This window comes from Macaca thibetana, chromosome 19 (assembly GCF_024542745.1).
Source record: "Macaca thibetana thibetana isolate TM-01 chromosome 19, ASM2454274v1, whole genome shotgun sequence".
NCBI classification, from domain to species: Eukaryota; Metazoa; Chordata; class Mammalia; order Primates; family Cercopithecidae; genus Macaca; species Macaca thibetana.
The window spans coordinates 37,663,269-37,682,184 of NC_065596.1; the positions used below are offsets into that span (position 1 = coordinate 37,663,269).

General features: G+C 45.7%; 1 protein-coding gene across 1 annotated transcript; it reads left to right on the plus strand.

Moving 5' to 3' along the window:
- The first annotated feature begins 1,828 nt into the window (after nucleotides 1–1,828).
- ZNF543 (zinc finger protein 543) lies at nucleotides 1,829–13,676 on the plus strand. Its single transcript, XM_050772046.1, has 4 exons — nucleotides 1,829–2,218; nucleotides 5,340–5,466; nucleotides 8,265–8,360; nucleotides 9,756–13,676. Exons 1-4 carry the CDS (start codon nucleotides 2,201–2,203, stop codon nucleotides 11,315–11,317), a joined length of 1,803 nt encoding a protein of 600 aa, XP_050628003.1. The 5' UTR covers nucleotides 1,829–2,200; the 3' UTR covers nucleotides 11,318–13,676.
- Nucleotides 13,677–18,916: the final 5,240 nt, after the last annotated feature.

The window sequence follows — 18,916 nt, forward strand, 5'->3', positions numbered from 1 at the left end:
ATATTTAAATGCTTGGATTGCTTTATTGGTTTCCTTGGATTTTTCCTTCCTTGCCATCCAGACTCTGAATTCTGTCATTTCAGCCATTTAAGCATGGTTACAAACCATCGCTGGAGAGCTAATGCAGTCGTTTGGAGACTTTTAGAGTTGCCAGAAATCTTGCACTGGTTCTTTCCCATCTGTGTGGGCTGATGTTCCTTGACTCTTTGAAGTTGCTGTCCTTTGGATGGGGCTTTCTGCTTTTATGTTATTTGATGCCCTTGGGGGTTTTACTGTGGTATAAGTTGGGTTTAGTTGAATGGTTTCAATTATGGGTGCTTTCACAGGCCAAGGCTCAGCTGAGCACTCCTGAGCTGCATGCTGTAAACCTGGGGAGTGGGGACTAAGCCCTTGGCTTTGTTCTCTGGCTGCTTGGGGTGAAGCACCTGCTGTGCTGGAGGGGCTGAGGTGTTCTCTGTCTGCTGGCAAAAGTGTTCCAGCAGAACACTGTGGGGACTGCAGAGAGTGCACTGTGGCTGGGGGATGGGGAGGCCACAAGCAAGTGTGCACACTTGGGCAGTGCAGGGGGGCTACCTGCAAGTGTGTGCCAATGGGGTGGCATGGCCATAGTGTGGGTGAGTGCAGCACCATGGTGTGAGGGGTCCCGGCAATGCCTCCCATCTTTTTTAATTTCGTCTATTATTCCACTATTTCCATATGTATACATCATTTAGCTACCACTTATAAGTGATAACATGCAATATTTGACTTTCTGTTTCTGAGTTATTTCACTTAAGAGAATGGCCCCCAGTTCCAGCCATGTTGCTGCAAAAGCCATGATTTTTTTTAAATGACTGAGTATTATTCCATGGTGTGTGTGTGTGTATATATATATTTATCACATTTTCTTTATCCAATCATCTGTCAATGGACACTTAAGTTGATTCGATGACTTTGCTGCTGTGAATAGTGCTACACTAAGCATGTAAGTACAGGCATCTTTTTGATATAATGGTTTATTTTCCTTTAAGTAGATACCCAACAGTGGAATTGCCAAATCAAATTACAGTTCTATTTTTATTTGATAAGTCTCCACACTGTTTTCCATAGAGGCTGTACTAATTTACATTCCCACCAATAGTGTATAAGCATTCCCTTTTCCCTGCATCCACACCATCTGTTGGTTTTTTACTTTTTAATAATAGCCATTCTGATCAGTATAAGATGGCATCTCAGTGTGTTTATGTGGTGTGTTTTCTCTCATCATCTCTCTCCATAACCTCAAACTCCTGAGCTCAAGCAATCCTCTTGTTTCAGCCTCCCATTGACCACTGTCTAGGACTACACGTGTATGCCATCATGACTTGCTCTTTTTTTTTTCTTTTTTTAAATAGATATAAGTAAGATCTTACTATATTGCCCGGGCTGGTCTCAAACTCCTGACGTCAAGCAATTATTTTGTGTTGGCATCCCAAAGCACTGAGATTACATGAGCTACCTCCCTAAAAGAGGGAAAGTGAGCCAGAAGTTCTGGGCCCAGCCCATGATCTGAATCGGGGCGAATATCCCCGCCTCCTGACCTCAATTTTCCTAAGCTAGAAAGGACCTTTCGACCCTCCGACTTGTGCTCGTAGTAAAGCGGCGGCCCTAAGACGCCGCAGGGGTCTTTGTGCACACTTACATGGAGTCGGCTGTGCTTGGTGAGTTCCCACACCCGGTAGATGTGAGGAAAAAACTGCCTTACTCAGAAGGCGTCGTCCCTTGCGTCCGCCGCAGACTCTGGGCCCAGGACAGGGACATTTTCTGCGGGCCTGGGCGGCGAAGGCGGGACTTCCGCTTCTTGGCGTGACGTCATCTCCGTGAGCCGGGTTGGCGCTGAAACAGTGTGGGGCTTGGACCGCTGGGTGGGCGCGTCCAGAGGCCTGAGCGGGGAAGGGTAATGAGGCTGTTACGCCCCTTCTCCGCGTCTTGGCGGGAGCCTGACCCCCTACTTGTTCCCTAACGGGGTGTTCCGCCGGCTCCCGCCGGGGCCTAGACCTCCACAGCCGCCCTCCGTCTCCTCAGCCCCGACGCTGCGCCCGCTTTGTGCGCATTTTTCTCTGGGGAAACTGAGGCTCTGAGTGCGAAAGTCAGCCGAGGTCGCCCCACCCAGGACAGAGAAGGGCTGGGGTCGACTGAGCCGCGGCATTCCTGGGCCCCGCTAGGGCTGCAGGGTCCCAGGATGGCAGCCTCGGCGCAGGTGAGTGGACGAGGTTTCGGCCTTGCTGCTGCTCTGCTACTTCTGGAGGCCTCCTGGGCAGGCGGAAGCCAAGACAGCCACAGGATTTTTCTTTGTCGCCGTCGTTTATTTAAGAGAAGTGGTCGTAGCTTGTCACTTCTTTTATCCGCAGTCCTGCAACAGTGTTGGCCTCCGACAGGTGCTCAGTCCTTGGTAGAAGGATGAATGATGCTTCCTTCCAAGGCTCTAATCACACTTCCCCTAAATCCAGCCTCCTCTGCTGCCTGCCAGCCCCTACCTCATCCACCTGGCCAACCACCCCTGACCTTGTCTCTCCATTTTTCCCTGGTCCTTTGCTGTTCAGAGTCACCAACCTGACCGTGCAGTCGTCTTCCATTTTCCAGCCTTTCTCTTTGCACTTCCCTTTACCTCGAACACTGCCCCTATAACTTCGCAGGGCCTCCCTCTCACATCCTTCTGGCCTCTGTCCAAATGTCACCTATTTGGAGGTGCCTTTTTTGGCAATTCCGGTTGAAGTGGCGCGTTACACACTTGCCCAGAGTCTGGCATTTTTGTATAGGGAATCTGACGATATTTAAAAAGCTTGCTGTTTGAGTTTGTCTAGGATATTATGTGAACAAAGAGAAAAGAAATAATTGCAAAAAGTGACAGCTGATCATCAAGAGTCCAATCATCAAGGCTAATTGGCAGGCATTATTTAACCCTCAGCTCATTTAATCCTGAACTCCTTAGAATTAGGTTCTCTTGGCCGGGCGCGGTGGCTCAAGCCTGTAATCCCAGCACTTTGGGAGGCCGAGACGGGCGGATCACGAGGTCAGGAGATCGAGACCATCCTGGCTAACACGGTGAAACCCCCGTCTCTACTAAAAAATACAAAAAACTAGCCTGGCGCGGTGGCGGGCGCCTGTAGTCCCAGCTACTCGGGAGGCTGAGGCAGGAGAATGGCGTGAACCCGGGAGACGGAGCTTGCAGTGAGCTGAGATCCGGCCACTGCACTCCAGCCTGGGCGGCAGAGCGAGACTCCGTCTCAAAAAAAAAAAAAAAAAAAAAAGATTTAGGTTCTCTTGTCATCACTGTTTTACACAAGAGCAGCTTGAGGCTCACATAGGTTCAATTACCTGCCTTACATCACTGTAGCTCTTAAGTATCAGAAACTAACAACTGGTATGTCTACCGTCACAGCCTGTGTTTTTACCCTCTTCTTTGCCCGCAATGGTTAGGGAGGCCTGGGATGATACCTAAAGTAAACTCTGCAAGGTGAGCAGGCCTCCTTCTAGCAGGTGGTCTTGGGTAATGGGAGTCATGGCATTTCATACTGGTGGAACTGTGTGGACTAAAAAAGAAAAAAAAATGGTATATTGGTGGTTTAAGGAGTCCACAGGGGACCCGTGTGGCTTCCGCAGTGGTTTCCTGAGTGGTTTTCTCCTATACTCTTGGGACACAAGATTTTGTGGTCTTTTGCTAGATGTGCCTTCCTCCTTAGCCAGGACAGACATCATAGCCAGTCAGGGGCCCATGTTCTCATGGCTACAACCTGACTCTTGTTCCTTGCTCCTGAAGTAACCTGACCTCAGGGATACTTGCTGGTAGGACTCAAACAGGAAAAGGTAGTGATAGCTTGTTGTGGATTCTTCCTATGAGAATGGGCATCTGTGAGGCCCAGAAGTAGTCTCCAAGGAAGCAGATGCAGGTCCAGGCCCTGCCACCTTTGAGGCAGGTGCCACCACCTCAGGTGACTCTTCTGTGAGGTAGGTGATTATGACTATGCTGCTCTGCCCATGTCCATGAAAATATTTTCAAGTGGCTAACGCCAGCACAGTGGCATGTGTCTGTAGTTCCAGCTTGGGAGGCTAAGGCAGGAGGATCATGAGTTCAAACCCAGCCTGGGCAAAATAGACCCTGTCTCAAAAAAAAAAAAAAAAAAAAAAAAAAACCTGAAAATATTTTCAGGGTGGCTCAAATGGATGTATTTCAGTGTTTCCCATCCTCATTAACTGTGCATTAACTTTGCTAATGAAGGAATGTCAGGTTGCATGATGAGAATATAGACCATAGGGCCCTGGGTTCAAATTCTGTCTCTTCTGATAAGACATGTGACTTTGGGTAGACTAGTAGAGGTCCTGGACCTCAAGTCTCTTGAGTGTGACGTGGAGATGATGATGGTGAACTCAGGGGCTGTGGCCCTTTGCCTCAATGTTTCCTTTACAACTTTTCTTCAGCTCTTTTGACTATTCTTGGTGAAGTGGAAAACCCTGCTGTATTGACCTGGACATCAAAGCTCAGATAAATGAAATGAGATTTCCAAGGTCACTTAGCAGGCTTGTGTTGATTTCAGGAATTTGGTTTTAAACCTCAGGAGTCTGGCTCCTGAGCTGGGGACTTTTAGTCACTTGACCATGGCATGTAAAGCCATTAGCGTGAGGCAGGCTCACAGGCAGGATCAGTAAGACTCAGGTGCTGTTGTTGTTACTGCTACTGGTGTTATTGTTTGTTATTATTCTTTCCCATTCCTCTGATGTCCCAGCACACTGACTGTCTGTGCCTCTCACTCCACTTAGGATTGTCCCAACCTTATTTCTGTGTCAAGTGTCTTCCTGCATAGCTTCTCTCTCTTCACTGCTGTAATTTTTTTTTTTTTTTTTTTTTTTGAGACGGAATCTCGCTCTGTCACCCAGGCTGGAGTGCAGTGGCACAATCTTGGCTCACTGCAAGCTCTGCCTTACGGGTTCACGCCGTTCTCCTGCCTCAGCCTCCTGAGTAGCTGGGACTACAGGTGCCCGCCACTACGCCTGGCTAATTTTTTTTGTATTTTTAGTAGAGACGGGGTTTCACCATGTTAGCCAGGATTATCTCGATCTCCTGACCTCGTGATCTGCCCGTCTCAGCCTCCCAAAGTGCTGGGATTACAGGCGTGAGCCACTGCGCCTGGCCGACACTGCTGTAATTTACCCAAGGCAGTGTCCACATTCCCCTTATGCCTGGCACAGATCATGGCCCTCTGGAGATGCTTGGTGATTGGATTCTTGCATCACTGTGCATCTTTTGCAGTGCTGGAGTGACAAGTTCTAATTGTATTCCACAGTTCCAAGGGAAACACTACTATCTCTGTTTAATTTTCCAGGTGTCTGTGACCTTTGAGGATGTGGCTGTGACATTCACCCAGGAGGAGTGGGGACAGTTGGATGCAGCCCAGAGAACCTTGTATCAGGAGGTGATGCTGGAGACCTATGGGCTTCTCGTGTCTCTGGGTAAGGCCCCTTCTGGTCCAGTCCTCACTTAGGATTGAGTTCTCTTACTCATGTTCCCCTCTCTCCTCCACAGCCTGCTTGTTCTGAGGCTTCTGGCACCACACAGGGGTGTTCAGCATTTGCTCTGAGTGTAGCACTTGGGAGACCAGGGTCTGGTGTCCAGGAGTCCACTCCCATCTCCACTGCTTATGATCCCTGTATTCCTGGGCAAGTTAAGGAATCTCTGTGCCTCAATTTTTCTCATGAATAAAAAGGGCCAGGCCAGGCACGGTGACTCACTCCTGTAATCCCAGCACTTTGGGAGGCCACGGCAGACAAATCAGGAGGTCAGGAGTTTGAGACAAGCCTGGGCAACATGATGAAACCCCATCTCTACTAAAAATACAAAAAATTAGCCGGGTATGGTGGTGTGTGCCTGTAATCCTAGCTACTCGGGAGGCTGAGGCAGGAGAATACCTTGAACCCGGGAGGCGGAGCTTGCAGTGAGCCAAGTGCGTCGCTGCACTCTAGCCCGGGCGACAGTGTGAGAGAGACTCCATCTGAAAAAAAAAAAAGGGGGGGGCAATATAGTGTTTATTTCACAGGGCTAGTGTGAGGGCAAATGGTTCAGTACAGTGTGTTGTGGTAGGTGGGTGGGTGCAGGTTAGCAATTGTGACCCCTGTTGCTGTCACTGTTGTTACTGCTCTCTAAATCATTGTCCTCATAATCAGCAGGATCACACTTGGACTCAGCATTTTTTGGAACAACTTTGTATAGTTCTGTGGTTAAATTGGCCAGATGCTTTTGATGACTCGACTCAGGTGTCCATTTTAGCTTGGCCATTTGCCATTTCCCAGATTTTGGCAATCACTTTCTCTGCCTGAGCCTCGATTTCTTCATGTATAATGTGGTCCTGATTGCAGTACATTCTTAATGTGCATCCTGTGAAGAAATCCTAAAATTGAATTTTTCATGCCGGGCCCATAGGAGTAGCAATGTAGTGCTTTGCTTAGAATGTAAAAAAAAGCCTTAGATCAGTGAAGAAACTTACCTTTCTCCTGAATGGAGATTCATTATCTCAAATATGTTATTTCTTTTCTAAACTAATGCCTAAATTTAATTCAGTGTTTATAAAATACAATGCATTTAAATTGCTTGGCATATTCGCTAGGTTATAGTTACATTGTATATCAGTTATTGACTTACTATTAGGAGTAAAGTTCTGTGGCAGGGTGGCATATTGATTAAGGACTTGGATTCGAGAGCCACAGCAGGAAAGTCTCTCCAAGAAGTGACATTTGAGCTGAGACCCAAAGAGTGAGTTAATTAGAAGGAACAAGAGAGAGGAGCAAGTAGTATTCCAGGTAGGCAGGCCGGCGTGTGCAAAGGCCCTGAGGTGGTGGTGAGCATGATCCTGACAAAGCTGAAGGAAGGTCTGATTCACCTTTTCCACTGCACTGTCATTGAACCCAGTGCCAGGCACATAGCAAAAATGAGTGAACATTTGCTTAGAGATGACTGATGAATCCCACCTTGTGTTTTTGTGGGTCCTACTGCCTTGCCATTAACTTCTCTATAGAGTACTTATGTATTTTACCCCCTTATATTTTGAAAAGTTTTGGGCTATATGTGCAGATCAGCTCATACAGTCTTAACCCTGAAGGAAATATATTATCTCACCGAATAAGCTTAGTGGTAAGGCTGGCTCCTGGGTTGGTGGGTGTCAAGCCAGTTGTTTTTCTTTGCTCCCACTTTCTTTTTTATTTTTTGGAGACAGGGTCTCACTCTGTAACCCAGGCTGGAGTGCAGTGATGTGATCTCAGCTCATTGTAACCTCGGCCTTCTGGGCTCAAGTGATCCTCCCACCTCAGTCTCCTAAGTAGCTGGGACCACAGGTGCATGACACCAGGTGTGGCTAATTTTTGCATTTTTAGTAGAGATGGGGTTTCACCATGTTGCCCAGGCTGGTCTCAGACTCCCAAAGTGTTGAGATTACAAGCGTGAGCCGCTGTGCTCAGCCTCTTTGCTCTCTCCTCTTGGTAAGGTTTTTAGGCAGGTTCCCTCACAGAATTCCCGGGATGCTGCATGGGAGCAGGAGTGGCAGCCTCCCTCATTTAGCCCTTCCTGGAATGAAGGCTTTCTCTCTCCTTGGAGTGGCTGGTATAGGTCACCTGCCTACCTCAGAGTACAGATGATCAGGGTTGCCATTTGCAAGATGATGGAGACCAGGGCTTTTCTACCTGCCATGGGGACTAATTATAAAATCCCTTCAGAAAATTTGTCTGAACAGGGTTGAGATTTTTGTAGGATGGAGATTAAAAGTAATTGATACTGTCACACAGCCAGCACTACTGCTTACAGTCTCTGGGGCCAATGAGGATGGTTTTTTGTTGTTTTTTTTTTTTTTTTTTGAGACGCAGTTTCGCTCTTGTTGCCCAGGCTGGAGTGCAGTGGCGTGATCTCAGCTCACTGCAACCTCCGCCTCCCTGGTTCAGCCTCCCGAGTAGCTGGGGCTAATTTTTTGTATTTTTAGTAGAGATGGGGTTTCACCATGTTGGGCAGGCTGATCTTGAACTCCTGACTTCAGGTGATCCACCTGCCTTGGCCTCCCAAAGTGCTGGGATTACAGGCATGACCCACTGTGCCCAGCCAGATGGTGTTTTTGTAGTTGTTTTATGGTCACAGTTTAACATTTTCTTTGCTTAGCTGAGAATAGTTTCATTTCATGGTCTTCCCCATCCTGAAGTCCCAGAACAGATTGAGAGGTTTCTTTCTTCTAACCTAACTCCCTGTGTCCTCTTTCGTTCTCCATGCACAGGCTGTCCTTTGTTCGAACCAGAGCTGATCTACCAGTTGGATCGCAGAGAGGAGCTATGGATTGTTAAGAAAGACCTCTCCCAAAGCTCCTATCCAGGTAGGAGCCAGCAGCTGGGAAGGTGGGGATCATGGCAGCTTGCACATGGAAAAGTGAACACTGCCTCTGAATTTTGCGGGCAGTCTTACTGTGGTCTCTCTGGGTGCTTGGGATCCATGGAGCCTCTTTTTTTTTTTTTTTTTTTTTTCCTCAGACAGGGTCTCACTCTCTCACTCAGGCTGGAGTACAGTGGTGTGATCATAGCTCACGGAAGCCTCAACCTCCTGGGCTCAAGGGATTCTCCCACCTCAGCCTCCCAGGTAGCTGAGACTACAGGCATGTGCACCGTGCCTGGCTGAGTTTTTAAAATTTTTTATAGAGATGGTCTTGTTATGTTGCTGAGGCGGGTCTCAAACACCTGGGCTCAAGCTCTCCTTCTGCCTCAGCCTTCGAAAATGCTGAGCCACCAAGCCTGGCCTCTTACATCTTAAATTTAAGTACTTCCAAGTTAGGTCCCAGATGTATATACTTCACTAACCCATGATAAAAAATTATGGCTAACATGTATTTATTTTTTACTCAGTGCCTTGCTTTCTGCCGAACGTAGTATATGTAGTGTTTCACTTCATCTTCACTATAGTCCTGTAAGGCAGACCCTATTTTTGGCCCAATTTTTTTTTTCCCCTGAGACGGAGTCTCTCACTGTTGCCCTGGCAGGAGTACGATGGCACGATCTCGGCTCGCTACAACCTCTGTCTCCCGAGTTCAAGTGATTCTCCTACCTCAGCCTCCCGAGTAGCTGGGATTACAGGCATGTGCCACCACACCTGGCTAATTTTGTATTTTCAGTAGAGATGGGGTTTCTCCATTTTGGTCAGGCTGTTCTCAAACTCCTGACCTTAGGTGATCCACCCGCCTCAGCCTCCCCAAGTGCTGGGATTACAGGCATGAGCCATCGTGCCCAGCATTATTTTCTCATCCAAGATCTACTCTAGGCTGGGCATGGCGACTTATGCCTGTAATCCCAGCACTTTGGGAGGCTGAGGGTACTGTTTCATCTTCTTGTTCTCACTGAAATGCTGATCTTGTTTCTTCTTCTTCTTCTTCTTTTTTTTGAGATGGAGTCTTGCTCTGTTGCCCAAGTTGAAGTGTAGTGGCACAATCTCGGCTCACTGCAACCTCTGCCTTCTGGGTTCAAGTGATTCTCCTGCCTTAGCCTCCTGAGTAGCTGGGATTACAGGCGTGCGCCACCATGCCCAGCTAATTTTTGTATTTTTAGTACAGACAGGTTTCACCATGTTGGCCAGGCTGGTCTCGAACTCCTGACCTCAGGTGATCTGCCTGCCTTGGCCTCCCAAAGTGCTGGGATTACAGGCATGAGCCACTGTCCCTGGCCTTTGTTTCTTCTATAATGCCATCTCTAATAAGCCTTTTTGTGTATTGTATTCCTTCCAGGTGACAACACAAAACCCAAGACCACAGAGCCTAGCTTTTTTCACCTGGCCTTGCCTGAGGAAGTCTTACTCCGGGAACGACTGACACAGGGAGTCTCAAAAGACTCCCAGTTAGGGCAAGCCAAGGATCAAGGTGGGCCATCTGAATTGCAAGAAGTCCACTCGAAAGTAGGGATAGACTCCCAGGGGGAGAAGCTCCTGGAGAAAATGAGTTCTGAACGTGATGGTTTGGGGTCAGATGATGGTATATGTACAAGGATTACACAAAAACAAGTTTCAACAGAAGATGATCTCTATGAATGTGATTCACATGGACCAGTTACAGATTCCTTGATTCGTGAAGAGAAAAATTCCTATAAATGTGAGGAATGCGGGAAAGTGTTTAAAAAGAATTCCCTCCTTGTTCAGCATGAACGGATTCACTCTCGAGTGAAGCCCTATGAATGCACAGAGTGTGGGAAAACCTTTAGCAAGAGCACTCATCTTCTTCAGCACCACATCATCCACACCGGGGAGAAGCCCTATAAGTGCATGGAGTGTGGAAAGGCTTTTAACCGCAGGTCACACCTCACACGGCACCAGCGGATTCACACTGGAGAGAAGCCTTACAAGTGCAGTGAATGCGGAAAGGCCTTCACCCACCGCTCCACTTTCGTCTTGCATAACAGGAGCCACACTGGAGAAAAACCCTTTGTGTGCAAAGAGTGTGGCAAAGCCTTTCGAGATAGGCCAGGTTTCATTCGACACTACATCATCCACACGGGAGAGAAGCCCTATGAGTGCATTGAGTGTGGGAAGGCCTTCAACCGCCGGTCATACCTCACGTGGCACCAGCAGATTCACACTGGAGTGAAACCCTTCGAATGCAACGAGTGTGGAAAAGCCTTTTGTGAGAGTGCAGACCTCATTCAGCACCACATCATCCACACCGGGGAGAAGCCCTATAAGTGCATGGAGTGTGGGAAGGCCTTCAACCGCAGGTCACACCTCAAGCAGCACCAGCGGATTCACACTGGGGAGAAGCCTTATGAATGCAGTGAATGCGGAAAGGCCTTCACCCACTACTCCACTTTTGTCTTGCATAAAAGGACTCACACTGGAGAAAAACCCTATGAATGCAAAGAATGTGGAAAAGCTTTTAGTGATAGGGCAGACCTCATTCGACACTTCAGCATCCACACTGGAGAGAAACCCTATGAGTGCGTGCAGTGTGGGAAAGCCTTCAACCGCAGCTCACACCTTACGAGGCACCAACAGATTCACACTGGAGAGAAACCCTTTGAATGCATCCAGTGTGGGAAGGCCTTTTGCCGGAGCGCAAACCTTATTCGACACGCCATCATTCACACTGGAGAGAAGCCGTATGAATGCCGTGAGTGTGGAAAGGCTTTTAATCGCAGCTCCTCCCTCACACATCATCAGCGGATTCATACTGGGAGAAACCCTACCATGGTGACAGATGTGGGAAGACCTTTTATGACTGCACAGACTTCAGTCAACATCCACAGACTTTTATTAGGGAAAGAGTTTTTGAATATCACCACTGAAGAAAATCTGTGGTGAAAGGAACATCTTACCATCTGGCCATTCATACTGAAGAGAAACTTCATAAGCATCCTGTCTTTGAGAAAACCTGTCATAGATTATCATTTGTCATCTGAACAATCATGTTAGAAATTGAAGCAGCCTGGAGTCTTATTCTCCGTCTGAGAATTCACCCATGAGAGAGACCCAGTGGTTACTATGCACTTAGGAAAACCTTCAGCCACATCTTTCTTCTTAGTTTACAGTGACATATTATCTCAGGGATATTTAAACAAAGGAGAAGGAGATATAGGGAAGAGGAATAAAACACAGCTTCTTTTAGACTTGTCTTACAAGCCTATGGCAATTTGTCATCCCTTTTTTATTTTATTTGGGAGAGGGAAATGTTTCAGAAACAAAAAATCTCATCCCCTTTATTTTTCCTCTTTGTACATTCACTGCTGCCCAGTGTCTGAACAGTTAAGACGAATGAGGGTTTGAAAACATTTGGTGAAAGCTTCCTTAGTCCTGCAACATTCTCCACTCTTGAGGTGTAGGAGCATACATCTTTATAAAAAATATGGAGGCTTGAGTTATGAAACACTTTTATAAGGAGATAAGGATGTATGTATGTTTGGACACATTGTCCACTTCAGATGCTTGTTTAAAAAAACTTTCACTGGATGTCTTTACCCAATACACATACTTTTTCTTGATGTGGGTTTACTTTTTTTTTTTTTTTTTTTAGTTTTCCTGGGATAGGGATGATAGTGTAATTGTTCATGCACAGAGTAATCCTGGGCGGGCATCTTAGTTTTTTTCCTATGATTGTGGTTTCTCAGCTTCTTTACCTCTCCTTTGAGAGAGTTAGATCCACCTCACTTTTCTAAAGGTCAGATTAAGGCCCCCCAAAAATACAGTATGTAGCTGAATTCATTTAAAAGATCGTGATAAACTCAGAAAAACAAACACATAGAAGGAATGTCATTTTTAATCTTTTTAAACAGTGTGTGAAAATTCTCTTTAACTGGAATTTTAACACGTAAGCCAGCATGCATATATGTAGGTAAGTGTGACTTTCACAGTTGTCACCATGGACTTAGGCTTGATTAAAATGATACACATTTAGAGCATTTTGGAATTCCTTTTTGATAACATTTTTAAGACTAGATTTTGAGCCACATGTGATAGTATTACCTCATATTAAAAATATATATTGTACAGTAGTAAAAATAATCATGTATTCACTTTGAACTCCTCAAAGCCTTATTTATTTATTTACTTGGTTTAGGAGCAGAAGTTTAATAGGCAAAAGAAAGAGAAAGGAGGCTGGGCGTGGTGGCTCACGCCTGTAATCCCAGCACTTTGGGAGGCCGAGGCAGGCGGATCACGAGGTCAGGAGATCGAGATCATCCTGGCTAACTCGGTGAAACCCCGTCTCTACTAAAAATACAAAAAATTAGCCGGGCGCGGTGGTGGGGCCAGCTACATGGGAGGCTGAGGCAGGAGAACGGCTTGAACCTGGGAGGCAGAGCTTGCAGTGAGCCGAGATCGTGCCACTCACTCCAGCCTAGGGGACAGAGCGAGACTCCATCTCAAAAAAAGGAGACTAGCTCTCTGCTATGAGAGAGAGGGGTGTCCTAGTGGGACTTCCCTCTTCAGAGCCTTTTCTTTTTTTTTTTGAGACAGAGTTTTGCTCTTGTTACTCAGGCTGGAGTGCAATGGCACAATCTTGGCTCACTGCAACCTCTGCCTCCTGGGTTCAAGCAATTCTCCTGCCTCAGCTTCCCCGAGTAGCTGGGATTACAGGCATGTGCCACCACGCCAGGCTAATTTTTTATTTTTAGTAGAGATGGGGTTTCTCCATTTTGGTCAAGCTGGTCTCAAACTCCTGACAGGTAATCGCCTGCCTCGGCCTCCTGCCTCGGCCTCCCAAAGTGCTGGGATTACAGGTGTGAGCCACTGTGCGCAGCCCTCAGAGCCCTTTAATGACCACATGCATAGTTTTCTATTGTAGGCAAAGCCATTTTGTATTGCATTAATTCATGTCATTATTTTGAAGACATCTCTTGGTCCTTTTTTTTTTTTTTTTTCTTTTTGAGACAGAGTCTCGCTCTGTCCCCCTGGCTGGAGGGCAGTGGGGCGATCTCGGCTCACTGCAAGCTCCGCCTCCCGAGTTCACGCCATTCTCCTGCCTCAGCCTCCGAGTAGCTGGGACTACAGGCGCCGCAACCGCGCCCGACTAATTTTTTGTATTTTTAGTAGAGACGGGGTTTCACCGTGGTCTCGATCTCCTAACCTTGTGATCCGCCCGCCTCGGCCTCCCAAAGTGCTGGGATTACAGGCGTGAGCCACCGCGCCCGGCCGGTCCTTTTTTTTTTTTTTTTTTTTTTTTTTTTTTTTTTTTTGTGAGACGGAGTCTCGCTCTGTCGCCCAGCCCAGGCTGGAGTGCAGTGGCGCGATCTCGGCTCACTGCAAGCTCCGCCTCCCGGGTTCACGCCATTCTCCTGCCTCAGCCTCCCGAGTAGCTGGGACTACAGGCGCCCGCCACTGCGCCCGGCTAATTTTTTGTATTTTTAGTAGAGACGGGGTTTCACCATGGTCTCGATCTCCTGACCTTGTGATCCGCCCGCCTCGGCCTCCCAAAGTGCTGGGATTACAGGCGTGAGCCACCGCGCCCGGCCCCTCCTTGTCCTTTTTATGTCATGTCTAAGAACTCCTCACCAGGTTTTAGGTCCTTAATATTTTCTATCGTATTTCCTCTTACAAATCTTATCTTCTACATTTGAATCTGATCCATGTTAATGTTTGTATTACAGTATGAACCGTAGTTGAGTGTCTTTTGTTGTTGCCCATGAATTTTTTTAAGCTCCATTTGTTGAAAAGACTATTCTGCCTCTATTGAATTGCTTTTACACCGTAGCAAAATTTAAGTATATTCATATTGGTCTATTTCTGGGTTCTCTATATTATGCCACTAGTCTTTGAGCCTAAACCTATGCCAGTACCACTCTATTTTGATTACTGTTGCTAGCTAGTAAATTTTAAAATAGGATAAACTTATTCCTCACTCTTTGTTCTTTTTAAAAATCGATTTGGGGCCGGGCGCGGTGACTCATGCCTGTAATCCCAACACTTTCAGAGGCCGAGGTGGGCAGATCACGTGAGGTCATAAGTTCAAGACCAGCCTGGCCAACATGGTGAAACCTCATCTCTTAAAAAAAAATACAAAACCTAGCCAGGCAAGGTGGCAGGTGCCTGTAATCCCAGCTGCTTGGGAGGCTGAGGCAGAAGAATTGTTTGAACCCGGGAGGCGGAGGTTGCATTGAGCCGAGATGGTGCCACTGCACTCCAGCCTGGGTGACAGAGCGAGACTCTGCCTCAAAAAATAAATAATAAAAATAAAAAATAAAAATTGATTTGGCTTTCATATCAGTTTTTTCCTTTGGCTTTGCATATATATTGCATGTTTGTCTCTACGAAATATGTTGCTGGGATTTTGATATAAATTACCTTAAATCTAAAGATCATTTTGGTGGGAATTGACATCTTGTTGAGTCTTGCAGTTCATGAATATGGTACGTTCCTCTGTTTATTGAGGTCCTTGATTTATTTCATAAGCGTTTTGTAATTTTCAGCTTATAGATTATGGACATATTTTAAAAATCTAGACGGTTTCTTAGGGGGCCATTATATGTTGTATTGAGTTTTATTTTTATTTTTTATTTTTTTGAGACGGAGTCTCACTCTGTCACCCAGGCTGGAGTGCACTGGCGCAATCTCGGCTCACTGCAAGCTCCGCCTCCCAGGTTCACACCGTTCTCCTGCCTCAGCCTCCCATGTAGCTGGGACTACAGGTGCCCACCACCGCACCCGGCTAATTTTTTGTATTTTTAGTAGAGACGGGGTTTCACCGTGTTAGCCAGGATGGTCTCGATCTCCTGACCTCGTGATCCGCCCGTCTCAGCCTCCCAAAGTGCTGGGATTACAGGCGTGAGCCACTGTGCCCAGCCTGTATTGAGTTTTAAATTTCAGTTTGCACTTGGTACTTGCAATTATAGAGAAATATATAAATTATAATTTTTATATGTATACTGTGACTTTGCTGAAGTCAATAGTTCTAGCAACATTTTTTGATAGCTTTCTTAGGATTTTCTTCCTTATAAATATTAATGTTATTAGCAAACATCTTATTTCTTATTTCTCTTTTTTTGAGACTCTTGCTCTGTCACCTAAGCTGGAGTACAGTGGTACGATCTTGGCTCACTGCAACCTCTGCCTGTCAGGTTCAAGCACTTTTTACCCTCAGCCTCTTGAGTAGCTGGGATTACCGGCACACTTCACTATGCCCAACTAATTTTTGTATGTTTTGTAGAGATGAGGTTTCACCATGTTGCCAGACTGGTCTCAAACTCCTGAGCTCAAGTGAGTCTCCTGCCTCAGCCTCCCAAAGTGCTGGAATTATAGGCATGAGCCACCACTCCTGGCCCAAACATCTTACTTCACCCTCCCAATCTATATTACTTTTATTTCCTTTTCTTGTGTTTATTGCACTAGCTGGAACTTCCAGTGTGATTTTGAATAGAAGTGTTGAAAGAGGACGTACTTGCCTTTTTCTTGATGTTTGGGAGAAAGCATTCCGTGTAGACCGTGAAGTATGATACCTGTAGACTTTTATGTACGTGTTCTTTAGAAAGTTTCCCTTCTGAGTTGCTGAGGGCTTTTATTGTGAATGGGCATTTAATTTGCCAAATGCTCTTCCCCCTTCAATTGATATGATCATGTAATTTTTCTTCTTTAGCCTGTTAGGATGGATTGCTTTAACTGATTTTAGAATTTTTTGTTGTTTTTTTAAGACCAAGTCTCACTCTTTCACCAAGCCTGGAGTGCAGTGGTGCAATCTCGGCTCACTGCAACCTCCGCCTCCCAGGTTCAAGTAATTCTCTTGCCTCAGCCTCCTGAGTAGCTGGAACTACAGGCGTACACCACTATGCCCAGCTAATTTTTGAATTTTTAGTAGAGATGGGGTTTCACCATGTTGGCCAGGCTAGTCTCGAACTCCCAACCTCAAAGGATCCACCCACCTCAGCCTCCCAAAGTACTGGAGTTACAGGCGTGAGCCACCGTGCCCAGCCAATTTTTGAATGTAGGCCAGCCTTGTACTCCTGGAATAAACCCCATCAGGTCATAGAATATAATTTTTTTTTTTTTTTGAGATGAAGCCTCCCTCTGTCACCCAGGCTGGAGTACAGTGGCACGATCTAAGCTCACTGCAACCTGTGCTTCCCAGGTTCAAGCGATTCTCCTGCTTCAGCCTGCCAAATAGCTTGGACTGCAGTCACGTGCCACCACGCCTGGCTAATTGGAATATGATTTCTTTTAATTACAACATTCCATTTGCTAGTATTTTACTGAGAAATTTTGTATCTGAAATCATGAGTATTCCATCTGGCCAAATAATGTGGCTGGAATTTCCCCAAAAGTGGCAGAGGGGTTCCCACAAGGGACTGTTTCAAAAAGTCCTGAGATAGGACCTGTTGGAATTCCAAGGAAAGGAGCATAAAACACCAGGGTAATCAGTTCAAATCATTTCTCGGAGGAATTTTCATATGGGGTTGGGGAGCTGCAGTGTGTCCTTGTGTTGGACAGCAAACAAACAAAAAGCGCTACTTGTGTATGTCTGCGATGAGAAGTTTGGGTTATAGAGAGTATAAGAGGGCGTAAGGAACTTGGCTCAGATACAGGGCCGGTTTCTACATGCTTAGCAACGTGTTTGATCTCAGTATTTCGGGCAACAATGTAACTTTGTCAGTGCCCGGGCATTCCAATCCCTAGCTTACATTTAAGCCTGCAGGGAAGACACACAATTGGTCCGGGGTCACAGAGCTGTCGAGGCACCTTGCATTTTCTAGGTCAGGACACGGAAGGCAGGGGAGTTGGGGACCACGACAATGAGCAATACTGGTCAGTAGTTTTATTTTTTTGTTTCCATTTTATCTGACTTTGGTATTTGGACTAATACTGGCCTCCCAAAATAAATTGAGAAGTTTTCCTCCAGTGCCACCCCCCTTTTATTTGCATGACATTTGGTAGAATTGGTGTCGTTTCTTTTTTTTTTTTTTTTTTTTTTTTTTTTTTTTTTTTTTTTTTTGAGATGGAGTCTCGCTCTGTCGCCCAGGCTGGAGTGCAGTGGCCGGATCTCAGTTCACTGCAAGCTCCGCCTCCCGGGTTCGGGCCATTCTCCTGTCTCAGCCTCCTGAGTAGCTGGGACTACAGGCGCCCGCCACCTCGCCCGGCTAGTTTTTTGTATTTTTTAGTAGAGACGGGGTTTCACCGTGTTAGCCAGGATGGATGGTGTCGTTTCTTTTAAGTATTTGGTAGAATTTTTTGGTGAAACCATTTAAGTCTGGAGGTTTCTCTTGTGGAAGATTTGAATTACATAGTCATTCAACTTAATAGGTACTCCAAGTATTTCATATGGGGTGGGTTTTGATAGACTATTCTTTTTGAGGAATTGTTTCATTTCATCTAAGTTTTCTAATTTAAATTTGCGGAGTTATTTATTTGAAGCATTCCCTTATTATTCCCTTCATGACACAACGTTCTGTAGTTGTATCCTTTGTTTTATTCCTAATAGTGGTTATGTGTCTTCTTTCTTTGTCTTTGTTCATCTTAGATGTTTATAAATTTTATTGACTATTTCAAAGAACCAGTTTTCTGTGTCATTGATTTTCTATGTGTTCTGTCTTTGATTTCTATTCTGATCGTCATTATTTTCTTTTTCTGCTTGTTTTGGTTGTATATTGCTGTTTGTAGTTTCTTGAAGTGGGAGCTTAGATTATCATTATTTTATTCTAATGTAAGCATTTAGTTTTATAAGCTAAACTCAGCACTGTTTGATCTCCATCTTACATTTTCCTATATTGTAATTATATTTTCATTCAGCTTAACTATTTCCTGATTCCATTTAAGGAATTATCTGTGATACATGGGTTATTTAAAGTGTGCTCTTTCAGCCGGGCGCGGTGGCTCACGCCTGTAACACCAGCACTTTGGGAGGCTGAGGCAGGCAGATCACGAGGTCAAGAGACGGAGACCATCCTGGCCAACATGGTGAAACCCCATCTCTACTAAAAATACAAAAATTAGCTGGGCGTGCTGGTGTGCTCCTGTAATCCCAGCTACTCGGAAGGCTGAGACAGAAGAATCCCTCGAACCCGGGAGGTGGAGGGTGCAGTGAGCTGAGATCGCACCACTGCACTCCAGCCTGGCGACAGAGCAAGATTCCATCTCAAAAAAAAAAAAAAAAAAAGAAAAGAAAAGAAAAGAAAAAGAAAAAAAGAAAAGTATGCTCTTTCATTCCCAAGTATTTAAAATATTCCTGTTATCATTTTGTTATTTTTAGTTTCACATTTGGCCTGAGCACAAGCTCGTTTAATTTGAAAACATTTGTATTTGTTGAAGTTTGTTTTGGGCCCATAAACAAGAAACCATAAACAACATGCTTGTTGAGTATTCCACAGTTACTTGTAAAAAGGATGTATATTCTGGTGGTGTTTGGTAAAATATTCTGTGTTTATGGATCCTGTTGATTAATGATGTTATTCAGACTTTCTATATTTTCCTTATTTTTTGTCT